The sequence below is a fragment of the Solanum pennellii genome, chromosome 11 (assembly GCF_001406875.1).
Source record: "Solanum pennellii chromosome 11, SPENNV200".
NCBI classification, from domain to species: domain Eukaryota; kingdom Viridiplantae; phylum Streptophyta; class Magnoliopsida; order Solanales; family Solanaceae; genus Solanum; species Solanum pennellii.
In genome coordinates, this window is record NC_028647.1 from 61,017,712 (window position 1) to 61,035,739 (window position 18,028).

The 18,028-nt window shown below is 29.0% G+C and overlaps 1 protein-coding gene across 1 annotated transcript; it reads left to right on the forward strand.

Annotated features, from left to right (window-relative positions):
• The first annotated feature begins 4,418 nt into the window (after positions 1-4,418).
• Positions 4,419-10,020, forward strand: LOC107003532 (ABC transporter C family member 10-like). Its single transcript, XM_015201871.2, has 11 exons — positions 4,419-6,461; positions 6,548-6,868; positions 6,962-7,048; positions 7,125-7,721; positions 7,800-7,964; positions 8,036-8,324; positions 8,411-8,625; positions 8,703-9,008; positions 9,085-9,148; positions 9,225-9,464; positions 9,761-10,020. Exons 1-11 carry the CDS (start codon positions 4,569-4,571, stop codon positions 9,859-9,861), a joined length of 4,278 nt encoding a protein of 1,425 aa, XP_015057357.1. The 5' UTR covers positions 4,419-4,568; the 3' UTR covers positions 9,862-10,020.
• The last annotated feature ends 8,008 nt before the right edge of the window (positions 10,021-18,028 follow it).

The window sequence follows — 18,028 nt, forward strand, 5'->3', positions numbered from 1 at the left end:
TGCATTTAGCTAAAAAAAAATAATTATAACCCCAACAACCTATACCATGCATTTTATTTTTTTTTATAAACCTACCTTTACCAATATTCTATTTTTTTTAAAAAAAATTATATATAAACACGCATTCCATTTTTTTATATATGTAAACGCGTTTACAAATTATCCAAACTATTTTTAATTATTTTTTATATATATATAAACATCACATTCTATTTTTTAAATGTATAAAATGCAATTTTTTTAAATAAACCCGGCTATTCCACACTTTTTTTTTATAAACTCATCGATACCGACATTATACCTTTTTTAAAAAAAATTATATATAAACACGCATTCTGTTTTTTTTATATACAAGACGCATTTAGAAATTAGCCAAACTATTTTTATAATTTTTTTAATACATAAACATGCATTCTATTTTTTATACAAATATATATATATATATAAACACATTTAGAAATTATCCAAATAAAGCAGGACAAAGGATTTCGCTGGGTGCATTGTGACCACTAGGCTAAATGCCTCAGTGTTAGTATGGGTTCACAGGAAATTTATATAGACATTCGACTACATAATTTAATACAAATATAAAATCTATGGAAAAGTCAGCAAGTTCGGCTTTACCTCCATCAGCTAGTGTAGCTCCGCCCCTGAATCTGATTTGTTGTAAAGTAAACTAGGTATAGGTGTAAATTTAAAGTATATGAGAGCTTATGACTTTATTTATATGTAAAATAAAATTAAGATATAAAGAAAATAGGGTAGTAGATGGGAGATTATATATATAATAATATATGTGGTTAATAACATATATTGTAAAATATAATATGTGGTGAGAAAGTAGTATGTATTTTCTGAATACACATATAATGAAAATATAATTTTAGCTTAAATTTGAGTAGTAACTTGAATTTATGGAGTATGAGAATAATTGTAACGACTTATTTGGTCGTTATTTTGAGTATTAGAGATTTTTATTTGATAATACTTTTCGATAGATTCTAAATTGATATTTGGGTTGTTCGTAACTTCAAGTATAGAATCAACAGGATAGTTTTAATAATTTATTTAATTGATGGTTAAATAAAATAATATTAAAATTAGCAGTGAATGATTTTTATCATTATTTTATAATTAATCAGATATATTAATTAGGATATCAAATAATCCGTAGAGAAAGAAAAAAAAAGGAGAGAAGCGGAGAACAACAAGAGCCTTACATAAGACGTGAGGATGCGGTTGTGCCTTCAGGTAAGTGTTCAACTAACCGCATTGTTTTAATGTTGGGTGGGGGCCTAATTATAGCTTTACATATACTACTTAGTGTCATCTTACGGAAGAATAAATAATAAGAGAAATTGAAGTCTAAAAGGGATGTTGACAAAGTTTAGACAGTGAATGGTTGAAGATACAAAACAATTGAGGTTCTGTTATGATTTCGGCTTTAGAATTTTGGGGAGACAAATATTAGTGGCTAATAAATTGGCAGGATGATGGGCATTATGAGGGGATGACAATCTAGTAATATTAAATTGGTAGAATATGTTGATTATGCATACTTGTTTAGTGATATATTAACGCTATTGACTTTACATCCATCTTCGATGTTTAAGATTATTATTTTTTTTACATTATAATTCAAGTTTTGATATAATAAGATAAGTAATTAAATATTAGGTGTATCGAATTATTCCATGTAAGTTATGCTAATTGAAAAAATTAAGACTTACCTTTTAGGTTTGAATTTTAGGAAATTGATTATAGAATTAGGTGAGTTTTTGGGTCTTGGATAGGCAATATGAGTGTTTATCGACTCGTTAACTTACAAATTATGCATATATATACTTTATAGATTGGAAATATTTGGAGGCATTGAGAAAAGGAAAAACATTGAAGAAATAACTTGCTTGACTTCGGTTCTTCGATAGAGGTAGGTTATGGTTTAAGCTATTTGATAGTAAACTCTTAATAGTGATTGATACGCATTGAATGATATTGTGAATTTTTCTATGTACTTGATTGTGTGATTGTGTAGCTTGATTGTGTGTTTTGTGATTGGTCTGAAAATCTGAGACCGTGTAATTTATATTCTTGAACCCTATTTATCGAAGTAATGCCTTGAATAAAGAACGGCTTGATGAAATAGTATAACAATGAATTGAAAGTGGTGATAATAAATGATAAATTAACGGTATTCTTGAATCGGAGTGTCACGTTCCGACACGGTATTCTTGAATCGGAGTGTCACCTTCTGACACGGTATTCTTGGACCGGAGTGTCACGTTTCGACACATTATAATTGGATCGGAGTGTCATGTTCCGACACAGTAACATTAAAAGAAAAAGATATAGAGTTAACATAATGTACTCAATCTCAAAGAACTCAATTCCCCAAGTGGTTTAGTTGGAGGCATGAGTCCTCATGGATGATCTTGATACTGTTGACTTTTATTACATACTTACTTTAATGTTGTTGACACTGGTTCATGTTGTTTGTTGCTTATCACCTGTTAAGTGCTATAGTTGAGTTCATACTATTGTTCATTGTATATTAGTTTATATTTTGGGTTGGCCGCTGATACCTGCTTAGTACATGTCGCCCTGTACTAAGCCCTACTTGTGTTTTTCTTTGTTTTCCTTTTATGGAGTGCAGCAAGCGTACCAACGACTTTGACTGGCCCTCAGCTCTAGTCAATCTCCAACATATCAGGTCCTAGGGTGAGCTATTCATTCAAGCTCGTATTGGATTCTCTCGGTCATGACATGATGTCCTTTGTTTTCTGACACATACCATTTTATTCTCGTATTTTGGTGCATTTGATACTCTTAGACTTAGTATTTGGAGATTAGTTGTCCTTGATGTGATGACTTTTAGATTTTGGGGATAATATGTAACAGACTCTAGAAATTTATCTGATTGGTTACTTTGATAAGTATTGGAGCTTTCGCATTATTTTGTTATTCGTAGTTGAATTATTGGTAAATTTTGGGGTTTGGATTCCTTGATTCGCCCACCTACAAAGTTAAGTGTGGGTGCCACTCACGACTCATTTTGGATCGTGACAATAATAGAGTATATCTTGTATATGAAAATGTATATACGTGTATACCTTGTGCATTGGACCTGCTAAATATCTAAAATCTTTGAAGTATATCTTGCAAAGCATTTGAACTAAATAAAATACAAAGAGTTTAAATACAAGTGCTACGAGAGTTCTGAATACAAGTGATAAAAGAGTAAATGAATATACGTGATACAAGAGCAAATGAATATAAGTAACATAAAAACAAATAAATACAAATGATACAAGAACAAAAGATGTGAAAATACACAACGCAACTTAAATACTCATTTTAATACAACAATACAATTGTCTAATACCTCAAAAATTATAAAAATACGAAGAGATGAAATTATAGAGAGAAATATGAAAACATACAATACAAAGAGGGAGAGAGAGAGGAGAGACAGAGAGAGATGCGAGATCTTTTTTTTTTTTTAAATTTGAGAGTCAAATATTTTTTTTTAATAATTTATAAATATTTTAGACAATTATTTATTATGATTTATAATATTTTTATATAATTTTCAAATAATACATGTAATTTTTTTGTCTCAATTGTGGCACCGACAGAATCTCAAGATTCAACTAAATTTTTAGTATCATTTAAATATTTGTAACAGTTAATTATTGTGATTGATAATATTTTTTATGTTATTTTCAAATAAGATATATCACTCCTTCTATCTCAATTTATGTGACACTTATAGACAATAGTCTATTGAATTTTTTTGGTCTTTTAAAACTTTGAATGGTTAATTATCGTTATATATAATACTTTAATATCTGCAAGTTTCTTTATCTCAATGTATATAACATGTAATATTAATTTAATATATTAATAATTATTAATTATGATAATTTATAATATTTTTAGGTAATTTCAAAGAAGCAAACATGTCCTCGTTGACAAGTGCGCTCTAAGCCTCTTATACTATAGTATAAATAAAATAAAATATTTTAAAGATTCATCATTAAATGCTCATTTAATGTACTAAACATTTTATATTGAAGTCCCTTACTGCTTGTGACGTGAAAACATTTGAGTGTACCACAAAGTCAATTATCTGAGTGTATAATTTTATTCATATGCCCCAAAACAAAAACAACCATCTAAATTTCATCTACTTTTAGAAAAAAATAATATTTATTTTTTAATATATTTGTCCGGAGCAAAATATATTTTAAAAGTAAGAAATAAAAGAAGTTTTATAATGGAGTCCCCTCCCCATAGTCTCCTTCACACACAATTGTCCTACTCCCACGTTTGAAATATCTGTCTAGATTATATACAAATATTTTTAAGATATTAAATTGATTCGTGGAGAACATTTTTCTTCATCCCAAACACACCTCCATAAGAACACATGTTGATATAATATAATAAAAATTTAAGTTTTTAATATAACGATAGAGACTACGAAAAAATTAGTGGCACGAACCATAAACTTAGACCGAGGAGGATTTGTTGAGAGTTTCTTCAAAGAGCCAAAGTAAAGATTATTGATGTTGCTTGAATCTTTTCTTGAAATGCTCAATTCAGATACATATCTCAATCATATTTTTCTGTTATCTCTTGACTTCCTACTGTTGTTCATCTTGTTAGTTCTACTAGTTTTTAAGATATCATTGAGGAATTTATTATCTTATGGAATTACTAAGTTGTCAATTTCTTCAACCATTTTTAATGGATGTTTGAGCTTAGGATACATAGTATTTGGAGTATGGAAGCTTAAAGAGCAACACCAAGAATATGAACTTGTTGTCCATGGCATTACATGGTTATTTGTAAGTTTATTCATTAGCTTACGCAAGAAACAAACTTTCCTTATAGTGAAGATTTATTCAATCATTGCATTCTTGTTAGCAATGTTTCTTTGCATAACATCTATGTGGAAATTTAAATATGATCATGGCAATGCAATAGATTTATTAAATGGACTATCTTTTGTTGGAGCAATACTTTTGCTCTGCATTGGATTTATTAAGGGAAGTGAATGTGATGAGACATGTTATAAGCCTTTACAAGATTTTGAAGATGGAATTACTCCATTTGCAAATGCTGGATTTCTTGGGAATTTGTCATTTTGGTGGTTGAATCCATTAATGAAGAAAGGTAAGAGTAAGACTCTTGAGGACGAAGACGTTCCTCATCTAAGATTAGCCGATGAAGCAGGAACATGTTTTGATCAGTTCAATGAGAAAGTGGATATGCTTAAAAGAAAAGACCCTTTAGGAAAACTTTCTATATTAATGGCAATACTCCTCTGCCACAAAAAATCTATCCTGATATCGGGGGTGTTTGCTCTAATTAAGGTCTTAACGCTGACAACAGGACCGTTGTTTCTTCATACGTTTATCAAGGTTGCTGAAGGAAGAGAATCCTTTAAGTATGAAGGATTTGCTCTAACAGCTGGCTTTTTCCTTGCGAAATGCTTGGAATCTTTAGCGGAGAGGCAATGGCTCTTCAGAAGTAGGCTGATTGGACTACAAGTAAAATCTTCACTCACTGCAGCTATATTTCATAAACAACTCCATGTCTTAAATGCTGCAAAGAAAACTCATTCCCCTGGCCAGATAATGAACTATGTCACTGTGGATGCTCATAAAATAGGTGAATTCCCCTTTTGGTTTCATCAGATATGGACGACATTTCTTCAGCTCGTCCTAGTGTTATGTGTAATGTACTATTCTATAGGGGTAGCTGCATCAGCAGCATTAGTGATTGTAATAGTAACTGTCGTAGCGAATTCCCCGTTATCCAAGTTGCAGCTTAAGTATCAGACTAACCTCATGATAGCACAAGATAAAAGGCTAAAGGCAATCACGGAAGCACTCGCGCATATGAAGGTTCTCAAGTTATATTCTTGGGAGAAACATTTCATGGACGCGATAAGCAAGTTGAGATCAGAAGAAACCAAGTGGCTTTCATTTGTACAAACACAAAAAGGATACTACCTCGTCCTGTTTTGGTCATCTCCTATTCTGGTCTCATCTGCAACTTTTGTAGCTTGTTACTTGTTTGGAGTTCCTCTTCATGTCAGCAATGTTTTCACATTTCTAGCCTCAATAAACCTTGTTCAGCAACCTATTAGAAATCTCCCTGATGTTGTTGGGGCATTTATTGAAGCAAAGGTTTCGCTGTCGAGGATTGTGAAATTTCTTGAGGAACCTGACATGCATACAAGGGATATGAAGAAGAAAAGGCAAGATGATGTGAACATTTGTATAAACTGCACTGATGTTTCTTGGGAGATGAATACTTTAAAGCCTACATTAAAGGACATAAATATCGATATTAAACATGGTGAAAAAGTAGCTGTATGCGGTGAAGTTGGCTCAGGGAAATCTACCCTCTTGTCTCTGATTCTTGGAGAAGTTCCATACATCAATGGCACAGTAAGTCTTTGTTGTATTGGTAGAGAATACTTACTGTATCGGCGTAATCATATTATGTTGCTGTTTCTTCTTTTTGTTTTTTGCAGGTTGATGTTTATGGAAAGATAGCGTATGTTTCACAGACAGCATGGATTCAGACAGGGACCATACAAGAAAACATCCTATTTGGATCAAATATGGAACCACAAAGATATCGGCAAGCTATAGAAAGGAGTTCACTGGTGAAAGACTTGGAGATGCTTCCATTTGGTGATCTTACTGAGATAGGAGAAAGAGGTAACAATTTGAGTGGAGGGCAAAAGCAAAGGGTTCAACTTGCTCGTGCCCTCTATCAGGATGCAGATATTTACCTCTTGGATGATCCATTTAGTGCTGTAGACGCACATACCTCGACCAATCTGTTTAATGTACTTTATATCAAGTTTTCTCCATTTGTCTTCATTGAAAAGTATATTCAGTATTGAAAATTATCCTCAACATCCCGCGTTTTGATTTGGCAGGATTACGTCATGGGTGCTCTATCAGGAAAAACTGTGCTGCTGGTAACACATCAAGTTGAATTTCTTCCAGCATTTGATTCTATTTTGGTTAGTAACCTCCATGAAGAACTCTGCTAATGTTAGTTGTATGAAAAAAGTTTATAATCGATTCCCATTTTAATAGCTAATATCTAGTGGGAAGATCATGGAATCCGGTACTTTTGATGAGTTGCTGACAAAGAGTGAAGAATTTCAGGACCTTGTTAGTGCACAAAAAACTACTTCTGATCCTAAATGTCAAGAAGTTCATGCTACTAATAAAAGGCCTATGGAAGCTGAGATAGAGTTTGATAATAATGTTTCCTCGGAGGAACGAGATGATGTAGTTTCTCTAAAAGGAGATCAATTAATCAAAGCAGAAGAACGAGAAGTAGGAGACGCTGGATTGAAGCCATACATACAATATCTAAAGCATAACAAAGGATTCTTGTATTTCTCCTTGGCAGTCATTGTTCACTCAATGTTTGTAGTTGGGCAATATATACAGAGCTACAAGTTGGCTATTGACCTTCAAGATTCTAGTGTTAGCAGATTAAAGTTAATCAGGGTCTACACAGTCATTGGCCTTAGTGTAATACTCTTTCTGATTTTAAGATCCGTATTAGCGGTAAAGCTGGGGCTTGGTGCATCAAAATCAGTTTACACTACACTGTCAAGCTCTCTTTTCTTTGCACCAATGTCCTTTTTTGACTCGACGCCTTTTGGAAGAATGCTTAGTCGGGTAAGAACTAAACTGTTGGATCAATCATCCTATGTCTGATCTTAGTTTTACTTGGTTGATCTATTTGTTTTTATGCAGGTATCTTCAGATTTGAGCATTGTTGACATTGAGTTGCCTTTCTTACTGAACTACACTGTTGGATCAATCATTATTTCATACTCTACCTATGTCATCCTGTGTTTTTTCGCTCCAGAGGTCCTGCTGATCATCGTGCTTATGATTTACGTAACTATATTAGTTCAGGTAATAGACATTGTAATAACTTTTAAGTTCTTGTAGCTTTCAAATGTTAAATGTGTAATTTTATCTTGCAGAGATACTACAATGCTTCTGCTAAAGAACTGATGAGATTAAATGGAACGACAAAGTCTTTAGTCGCCAATCATTTAGCTGAAAGCATTTCTGGGATAATGACTATTCGAGCTTTTGGACAGGAAGGCCGTTTCTTTTTGAAGAACTTGGAGTTTATCGATAAAAATGCTAGGCCAATTTTCCATACATTTTCAGCAACTGAATGGTTAATTCTACGTTTGGAGATAATATGCACGATTATCATGTCCTCATGGATGCTTGGCATGACATCTCTTCATAGCGGGAGCTCTGGTTTGTTCCATTTATGCTTTGATATATGACATTATCTAAGGCCTACTTGCGAAAATCACAGATTGAATTACCTTGTTGCTGAACAGGACTTACTGGAATGGCATTCTCCTATGGCCTATCACTAAATGCAATACTTGTTTGGTGTGTTCAATGTCACTGCACATTAGAAAATTCTATAATCTCTGTAGAAAGGCTAGAACAATACATGAGAATACCTAGTGAAGAATCTGAACTAGTGCAAACAAACCACCCTCTACCTGGTTGGCCTACGTGTGGCAAAGTGGAAATTCGAGACCTAAAGGTATGTTTTTATCAGTAGCAATAACCGTCAATCTGTTCAAAACAATGCTAATCTATTGGAAGTTTGTTTTGAAACAGGTGAGGTACAGGCCAAATGCTCCATTAGTTCTTCAAGGTATTAGTTGTACATTTGAAGGGGGACAAAAGATTGGAGTTGTAGGTAGAACAGGCAGTGGGAAAACAACTCTTATCAGTGCATTGTTTCGACTAGTTGAGCCTACAGATGGCAAGATCATCATCGATGAATGTGATATTTCAACGATTAGGCTTCATGACCTTAGGTCGCGTGTTGGAATTATTCCACAAGATGCTACACTCTTTACAGGTTCTGTAAGATACAATTTAGACCCCTTATCAAAATATAGTGATGACCAGATATGGAATGTAAGTTCATTATACATATACATATATATATGTTGTCTCATAGCTAATGTTTCTAACAGAATTTTGTTGTTTTAAGGTTCTTGACAAGTGTCAGCTTAGAGAGGCTGTCCAAGAAAAAGAAGGGGGACTAGATTCCTCAGGTAAACATATATATATAGCTCATTTTAAAAATTCAAAATCACCCTTTAATACTCCTGTTTTGTGCAATACTTTCAGTTGTACAAGATGGATCAAACTGGAGTATGGGACAGAGACAATTGTTCTGTCTGGGACGCGCGTTGTTGAAGAGGAGTCGAATTCTAGTGTTAGATGAAGCCACTGCTTCCATTGACAATGCTACAGATGCAATTCTGCAGAAAACAATCAGGATAGAATTTGCTGACTGCACAGTTATAACAGTTGCTCACAGAATTCCAACAGTTATGGATTACACTAAAGTTTTAGCAATAAGTGATGGTGAGTTACTTATGTTTATTCAAACAATAATATCACACTTCCTTTGTCACAATTATGTCACACTCCAAAATAATAATATGGGACATCTATTTCCGAAATCACGGTCGATATTTAAAAGTATGAATCTCAAAATTTCAGTGGTGCCACAATGAATTTTTTGCCAATATTACAAATTCCGAGATATTTGGTTAAAATGAAAGGATTCTAACTATCTCGCTATAACCTCAATGATACAAAGAAAGTATCTACTTCATAATATGTTGAAACTTACAATTTCCACATTTTTTATTTTCCAGGGAAATTAGTTGAGTTTGATGAGCCAAAGAAGTTGATAAACAAAGAGGGATCATTATTTAGAATGCTTGTTAAAGAGTATTGGGCTCGTGTTGAAAAGTGAAATAACTAGAAAAATTTGATATTGGGGCATAATTATTGTATTTGAATTAATTATAAAGTTGCATTATATGGTTCACATTTGCAACTAGGCTATCACAAACCAACTTGAATTGTTGGTTACTTGTATGTCAATGGAAAATTAGATACAATATTTATTTGTTCAAAATTTCTTATCCAAAATAACTCAATTATAAATTACCTTGTTAGATGTACATTCCTATCATATATACTAACTATATTTATATTTTATATAATTACGTATTTTATCATTAGTTAAGAGTTTTATATCTCATATTGAGAAAGATACATAAATACATGCATGTTTGCTACTAGATACACGAGAGAGATAATCATGTATCTCAAATACATGCACATTAGATATATGTATACGTATATATCTAGTGTGATTCACATACATAAGAGAAAGGCAAGCAAAAAGGGAGGTAGACGAGCGAGTTTGTTTATGAATCCAAGATACATGTGAATCCACTTGGATATAGTGTATCTAGAGTAAACTACACCTAATTTTGACATTGTGTTTCCCGTGATACATGTATTTGGACGCACCAAAATTTGATAGATTTTATGATATTACAAACTAGAATATGTCTAATAATCCGTTCCTAAGCAATATTGACATATATAAATTTTCTTGTCAGTATTGTATACCTTTCTATTTCCTAATTTTTCACCATAAATGTTACTACCTAATCTTATTTGTGGGTTTCGTTGAGTGAAGCATAATATGGAGAGAGAAAAATAAGAATAGAAATAGAAAAGCAGCCATGGAAGAATAAGAAAGAAAAATGAATATTGTACAACAATGTATATATTATATATATACATTTCTGATACATAGTTATACGTTATACATACACAATTATAAGTTATTCATGATATATGAATATATATTACATATTTACATTTACATGTAGCTATGTAAATCGATTATACTTGGGTTGTGATTTTAACTAAAGTCAATCCGAGACCAATCAATTCGATATTATATGTATAATTTTTAAAATTTATTTTATACATAAAAATATTTACTTTGATGTGATTTCTAATATTACTTATAAGTTTTCACAATCTTTATCTTTTAACATATTTTTAAATTTTTTTGGGACTTTAAATTTTGAATGGTCCAATAAAAGTTATAATCCATAGATATTAGTAACTCTAATAAATCTCAATTGAAATCAAATCAATATATGCTAAAAAAATAAATCAATTCAACAATAAGAATGACTAATAATATTGAATATTATGTTCTTTTTACATTGGTTTAGACATTTAAAATACATAATCTAATTTTTAATTTTTCTTTAATGTTTAATCATGTAAGTAATAGTTATTAGACTTATTTTAGCAAGATTTAGTACTTTTAAATTATGATCATTTTCATTATGATTTTGCAATATTTATTTTATATGATGACTTCATTATTTTTTTTATTGAATATTTTAGTGTTATCATTCATCTCATATGTTGTGTTATTTTCTTAAGAAACACCTTAGATAGTTAAATTTTGATTTGACTAAAGAAATATTTGGAGCACAAGTCAATTATATGTTTGTATGCATATCGGAAAAATCCAAAAACCTGAAAAAAAATTTAAGGTTTATTGGTTTGCTTTGATTTAAAAATTTACAAATTCAACACAATGATTTGATATTTGAAAACCCGAACCAACTCGAGGTTGAAAACCCCCAAAAAGTTCAATTTTATTAATTTGGTTTGACTTATAAATTTTAAATATTTTACACAAACAATTTGATCTGATATTTGAAAATTTTGGACCAATCAAATTATGTACACACCCAATTGTGCTTATGAAAGTACATTCTCTCTAACAACAAAAAGAAAATAATGCAAAAAAAGTTTAATTTCAATATTTGTAGATTTTATTGTGTACCAATTAGGGGTGGGCATGGTACACGATAGATACAAAATTATATCGATATCAAATTTTTTTTTACCATGACGAAAATTATATGGTATTTATTATGATTAAGTAATCATTTAAAATTTATTTGATACAAATTCATAAATGGGTCATATTAAAATTAAGATATACTCGTTCGATTAAATATTATGGATTTATATAATTTGACTAATTATAATCTTTAAGTGAGTGCAATAAATACGAATTTAGTTAATTAAAGTCCAATTTCATTGGACCAGTCCATTGATTTGGGCTATAAATTGGTGGTGTTTGTTATAGTATTAGTCTTATTATTGTAAGAAGGTTTTTTCTTCTGATTTTTTAATGACGGTCTTTCGGAAATAACCTCTCTACCTTCGCGAGATAAGAATAAGATATGCATATACTCTAACTTTTCTGGAATCCACTTGTCAAATTTCACTAAACATGGTGTTATTATTGTTGTTATTATTATTATTGAACCTTATTTATGTTTTAAGAATAATCTTTACTTATCTAATATTTATTCTATTTATGTGATATAATTGAGATGTTTATAATCTTAAAAAACAATTACAATCAAAGTAAAATGAGGTTTTTTTTTTGGCACTTCTTAAATAATAAATATATTTAATTTGTGACAGTAAAGATTACCGCAAGACATTTTCTTTTTCATTCAAAAGACTTATTATAATAATACACTTGTCCTTTAGATGGTAAAGCTCTTTAATTTGTATTCTAAAAATACACCAAACAAATGAAAATTATTCTTTTAATGCATATACTTTTTAAATCTCCCACCCCCCACCAAAGGTGTATAATATTTTCCTTTTGATACACTTTTTGTCTTATGTTTAGTTCATTGAAAAAGAGAAATATGCTCTTTTCTTTTTTTCTCATCAAAAAGCTAAATTTATTTCGTTGTGTAAATAGAATTGATGGGGGGAGAAAGTACAGGTATCACTTTTATCATAATAATATAATAGTATAAAAGAACAATGTTTCACAATTAAAATCTAATGTATTAAATTTTCAGATTTTCAAAGGATATATAAATAATTTCCAAGAAGTCTAATAAAAGACTTAAATAAGCAAAATACATGAGATAATAAAATAAGCAATAATAACATATTCAGCGTAAGATGCACACATAATTTATTTTTATCTTTGCAGAGTAAATAAAAAAAATTTTTAATAGACCTTCAAACCTCAACTCAAACGGAACACTCAAAGTAGGAGTGTAAGAAAAATATAACGGATATAAAATAAAAATATGAAATATAATTAGGTTAATTTCCCTTATAATTTGAGGAATACATTCATCAAAACATCTATATATGAAAAAATAAATGTTGTCTTAATTGTTTGACCTAAAAGCTAAAGAAATTAAACAGTTGAAGCTTTTGTGAAAGAAGAGGCAACCTCGGATTCTAGAAAAGTCCTTTGTTTGCCATAGTGAGAAAAATACTTTTTTTTCTTTCTTTTATTTTATATATATAATAAATATATATATATAAAAACAATCATATTAAAAGTAAATAGTCTAAAGATACTAATGTTTTTTTAAAAAAAAAGTATGGTGTATTCATCTCTAATTATATGGGATTTAGAAAAGAGTTAAACCCACAAAGGTCTGTTATATTAATAGAGTCTTGCGGCATTTATTCTACATTTTCTTTAAGAGAATGTATAACAATACGAACTCGTAATCTCTTAATCACAAAATAATAAATTTATTAATTATGTCAAGATTATTTTTCAAATGTATATTGATGTTAGACAATATAGTATAAAAATTATTTACATAATTAGGTCAAGGAAATCCTTATGATAAATATTAATCACTTCAATTGGTAATTTGATATAAAAAATAATTAATTTGTTTATTATTGCAAGTAATTTATATTGGTAATGTAATTCGTTTTATAGTATCGTATCTAATAATGAGTCGAGGTTGAGATTATTCGGACATGTGTAAAGAAAATGTACGAATGATTTCAAGAAAGGTAAAGGTTATAGGTCGAAGAAATATTGAGCAAAGGTAACTACACATGCATAACGCAACTTCAACTTAATGACCATGTGACATTAGATAGAAGGTTCTGAGGACATATTAGGGTGGTAAGTTAGTTGAGCGATGTATTACTCTTATGGTTTCTCTTTGTCCTTTGAGTTTGGTTAATTATTATTTGTGATTTTTACATTTTGATTATCATTGTATTTTTTTAGAATGATTTGTCGGGTCGTTTGTAGTATTTTTTCATGATTATTATTATTTACATTATTTCATTCCTCATACTATTATGAACTGTTTTTTTTTTCTTGAGTCGAAGGTCTATCAGAAACAATATCTCTACTTCTAAGATAGTAATAAAATCTATGTATATTTTATCTTTTTCAATTTATTTTGTGAAATTATATTAAATATATTATTTGTTATAATGTATTTTTTAAAAAAAAAATTATTTAATTGATATTATATTACTTACTTTTGACATCATTGGAATTGAAAAACTTTACTAAAAGACATCAATCCATATGCAGCTTTCTTTATAGACAAAAGAAACCAATCCCCATTCCAAGAATTTCCCATTTCCCAACTGAAATATAATTTCTCATTTACCACTTTGTTTTTCATTATATGTAATATCAGAACCCTTCCTTTTAATTATCCAAAATACTCAAAAATTTGATTATAATTATCATATAAAAATATTGAGAAAAATTTAAAACCTCAGCTTGTTTGGATGGTTGTGCTTATTATAATGCAATTATTTTCTTTGTTTTTATAGTAATTCTAATTAGTATCTTGCTTTTTTTAAAAAAAAAATTAGGTTTAATCTTCAGATTATTAAATAATATAATATATAATATTTGATGCAATTCATATTAACATTATTTACATTTATCGCATTGAAGAAGACACGTATAAAGGGCACACACTGACTAGATAATTAGTAAGTACTTATTTATATTTCGTATTCTGTTTTGTATATTTGTTTGGGATTCTTATATAATTGTTAAAGTGAAAAAAGGAAAAAAATTATTAATAGCAAATATAATAGACACAATGAGGTAGGTGGGCGCAAATATTATAAAATCAAAACATTGAGTTGAAGTTTTTTGATTTGATATCGATGTTATTTTTTAAAAGTTCGATTTTTCAATTTGATGTTTGATTTAAAGATATCAGAATTTTGGTGCATCGAAGAACTGAATTTTTACTACAAAAAAAACAAATTTTAAAAATATGTGTGTGTGTGTTTTCTCTTAACTAAAAAAAAAGAGTTAACTAAAAATTTAATTATTCATGAACAAATCAAAGTAGCAAATGTGCAATTTAATATACTCTTTTAGTTAACACAATAAGTGTTTCATGGCGAGATACACCATTCCTTAACATATAAATTTTTAAGTATCTTACACTTTGATTTTGTCCTCATTTTATTTTTCATTTGGATCGAAAAATCAATTTAGAAATACAAAAATAAATTGAAACGAACCAAACTGAATAGTTTGGTTTCGTTTACAGCCCATACTTTCCTACTGAAGAACCGAAAAATCAAATCAAAGTTAGATAAAATCAAACTGAAGAATCGAACGCTCACCCTTTATATATAACTATAGTTTTGATTCTATAGCTATAATTTTTTTTCTATATATGGAGGCTTTAATATGTATATTTCTTTCCATTTATATATTTCGCTTGGAAATAATAGGATACGTATATACAAATTTTGTATTTATATATTTAGAAATTTTTTCACAACTTTGTTGTATATTTCGCCTTCCAATATACAAGCAAGTTAATTTGTTATGATATTCTTATAAATCGTATACAAATATCTAGGATAAGCATATATAAAATTTTGAATTTATACAGTCAAGAATTAAATTATACAAATTCTGAATTTATACAAATCAGACGAATTATACAAATCAGGCGAATAATAAAAATTGATAATTTTGAAATCACGAATTACAATTTTCTTAAACTGTAGCTATAATACTTAATATAGACTAAATATTTGCTATCCTACACATTTTTCCCGAATAAAATCAAGTATCTAACCACATGTATATGTATTATGATGATATTGTATAATTAATTATATAATGTATCGATATGGCATAAATAATATTGTTTTGTATATATAATTAATGTATAACTATATATCAATGATTTATATACATTAATAAACAGTGTTTATACATTATTTATATATTATAGTAGTTCATCTTTCTCAACGAGTTTATTTATTTTCAATTCTGACCAACTTTGTTTTAAAAATTAAACTCCCCCTCAAAATTGAATACTTTAATAATCAAACTCTCCTCTTTATCTTATACATTGACCATTTTATCCTTATTATATCACATATATGTAATAGCTCTTTATTTTAAATATAATTTATTTTTTAATTAGGTATTGATAACTTTTTCTTTTAGTTCATTAACATTATAATTATAATGGAAAAAGGGCCTAAAATATCCTTAAAGTATCAGATATGGTAGAAAACTATCATTCATCCACCTATTTGCTCCAAAATACCCTTCTCACCCACCTATTGGCTCCAAAATACTCTTGTCATCTAACTCTGGGTTCAAAGTTGTCCACTTATTTAACGGTTTTAAATTTAAACTATTTAAATATTTTTTAAATATGTGGCGCTCAACTATTTGTTATAATTTAACTTATTAATAATTATAATTTATGAATCAATCAACTGCTCACCCATTACTAATCAAACCCTTAATTAATAAACCCGCCTATTTACTAATGCAACAACAGGAAAACTACTGAGGTGAAAATATCTATAGAAGTACATTATACATTCAAGTCCTCAATCAAAACATATTATAATTCAAGTGTTTAAATAAAATTACCGTAATTCAAATGTTTAAATAAAATTATCGATAAACTTAAAAGTCTGACTATGGTCATCTTAATTAATCATTCGTCTCAATTATGTGATGTAACTTAAAGATAACTTTTTTTAAAAATAATATATTAAAGTTTTAATATTTAAAACAAATCATAAATATTTATAAAATTGTATTAAAAAAAGTGCATGAATTAATTCGGAATGTACTATTTCTTTACCTTTAATCATAAATTTTGAATTCAAGCTTGAAAGAGAATCCTTTGAAAGTGTCCTCCTTAATAAGTAGCTCAACAGAAATTTAATTGGGGCTTTGATTCAGACTCTCGAATAATTTTGGATGTCATTTTTAGGAATCTGTAATTTCGTCACGTTTTAGTAGTGTTTAAGGCGATTTTGATATTAGAATTGATTTATTAATTGGGTGAGATTTAATTAGTAATGAGTGGGTAGTGGGATGGTTTATAACTGATATTTATAAATTAAATTATAACCAATATATAGTTGAGCGCCAAGTATTTTTAAAAAATATTTAAATAGTTTAATTTTAAAACCGTTAAATAATTGGTCAATTTTGAACTCAAAGATGAATTATAAGGGTATTTTGAAGCCAATAGATGGATGAAAATGACATTTTGAAACTAATATATGAATGGAGAATAACTTTGTATCATTTTCAATATTTCAAGAATATTTTTGATTTTTTTCCATGATTAGAATAATATTTTTATGAAGTTATCACAAAATTATATAATATGCATTAAGCATGTGTATATTTTTGTCTTTCTGCACTCTCTTACAAAAATTTAAGTAGACGTGGATTTTACCAAACTAACATTATTTATAATGCTTTGAAATTTTTAATTCAACTGCTACTATCTTTTATCCTGTTATTTAATACTAAAGGGTAGAAATAAAAAATATTAATTTTTTTTCTGATTTTATAAATTGAACAAGTAATAATATACACCGTCAACACGCGGTTAATATACCATTTTTTACTGAAACATCTCTTATTTCAAAATTTCTTCTTATTTTTGTCATTTTTATCATATTTGGAGTTCTAGAGGCAAAATTTAGAGATAATATATTGAGAAAATTCGTGCGGATAAATACTTTAGTTTGTTCTATATCATTTATTTTCAAATCTTATCTTCCAAAACACTTCAAAAATCAAAATTTCAAAGAAAATTTTTAGAGTCCCCTCCCCCTACAAATTAAAAAGTTGATACCGTAGCACTAGATTAACATATTTCATAAATTAAAAAACAGAATATCTGTGAATGTGTATATAATCAATACCTATCTTCGAGAGGCTATGAGATGCTTGATAGGGAAATTCCTTCATTAATTCCTTATTG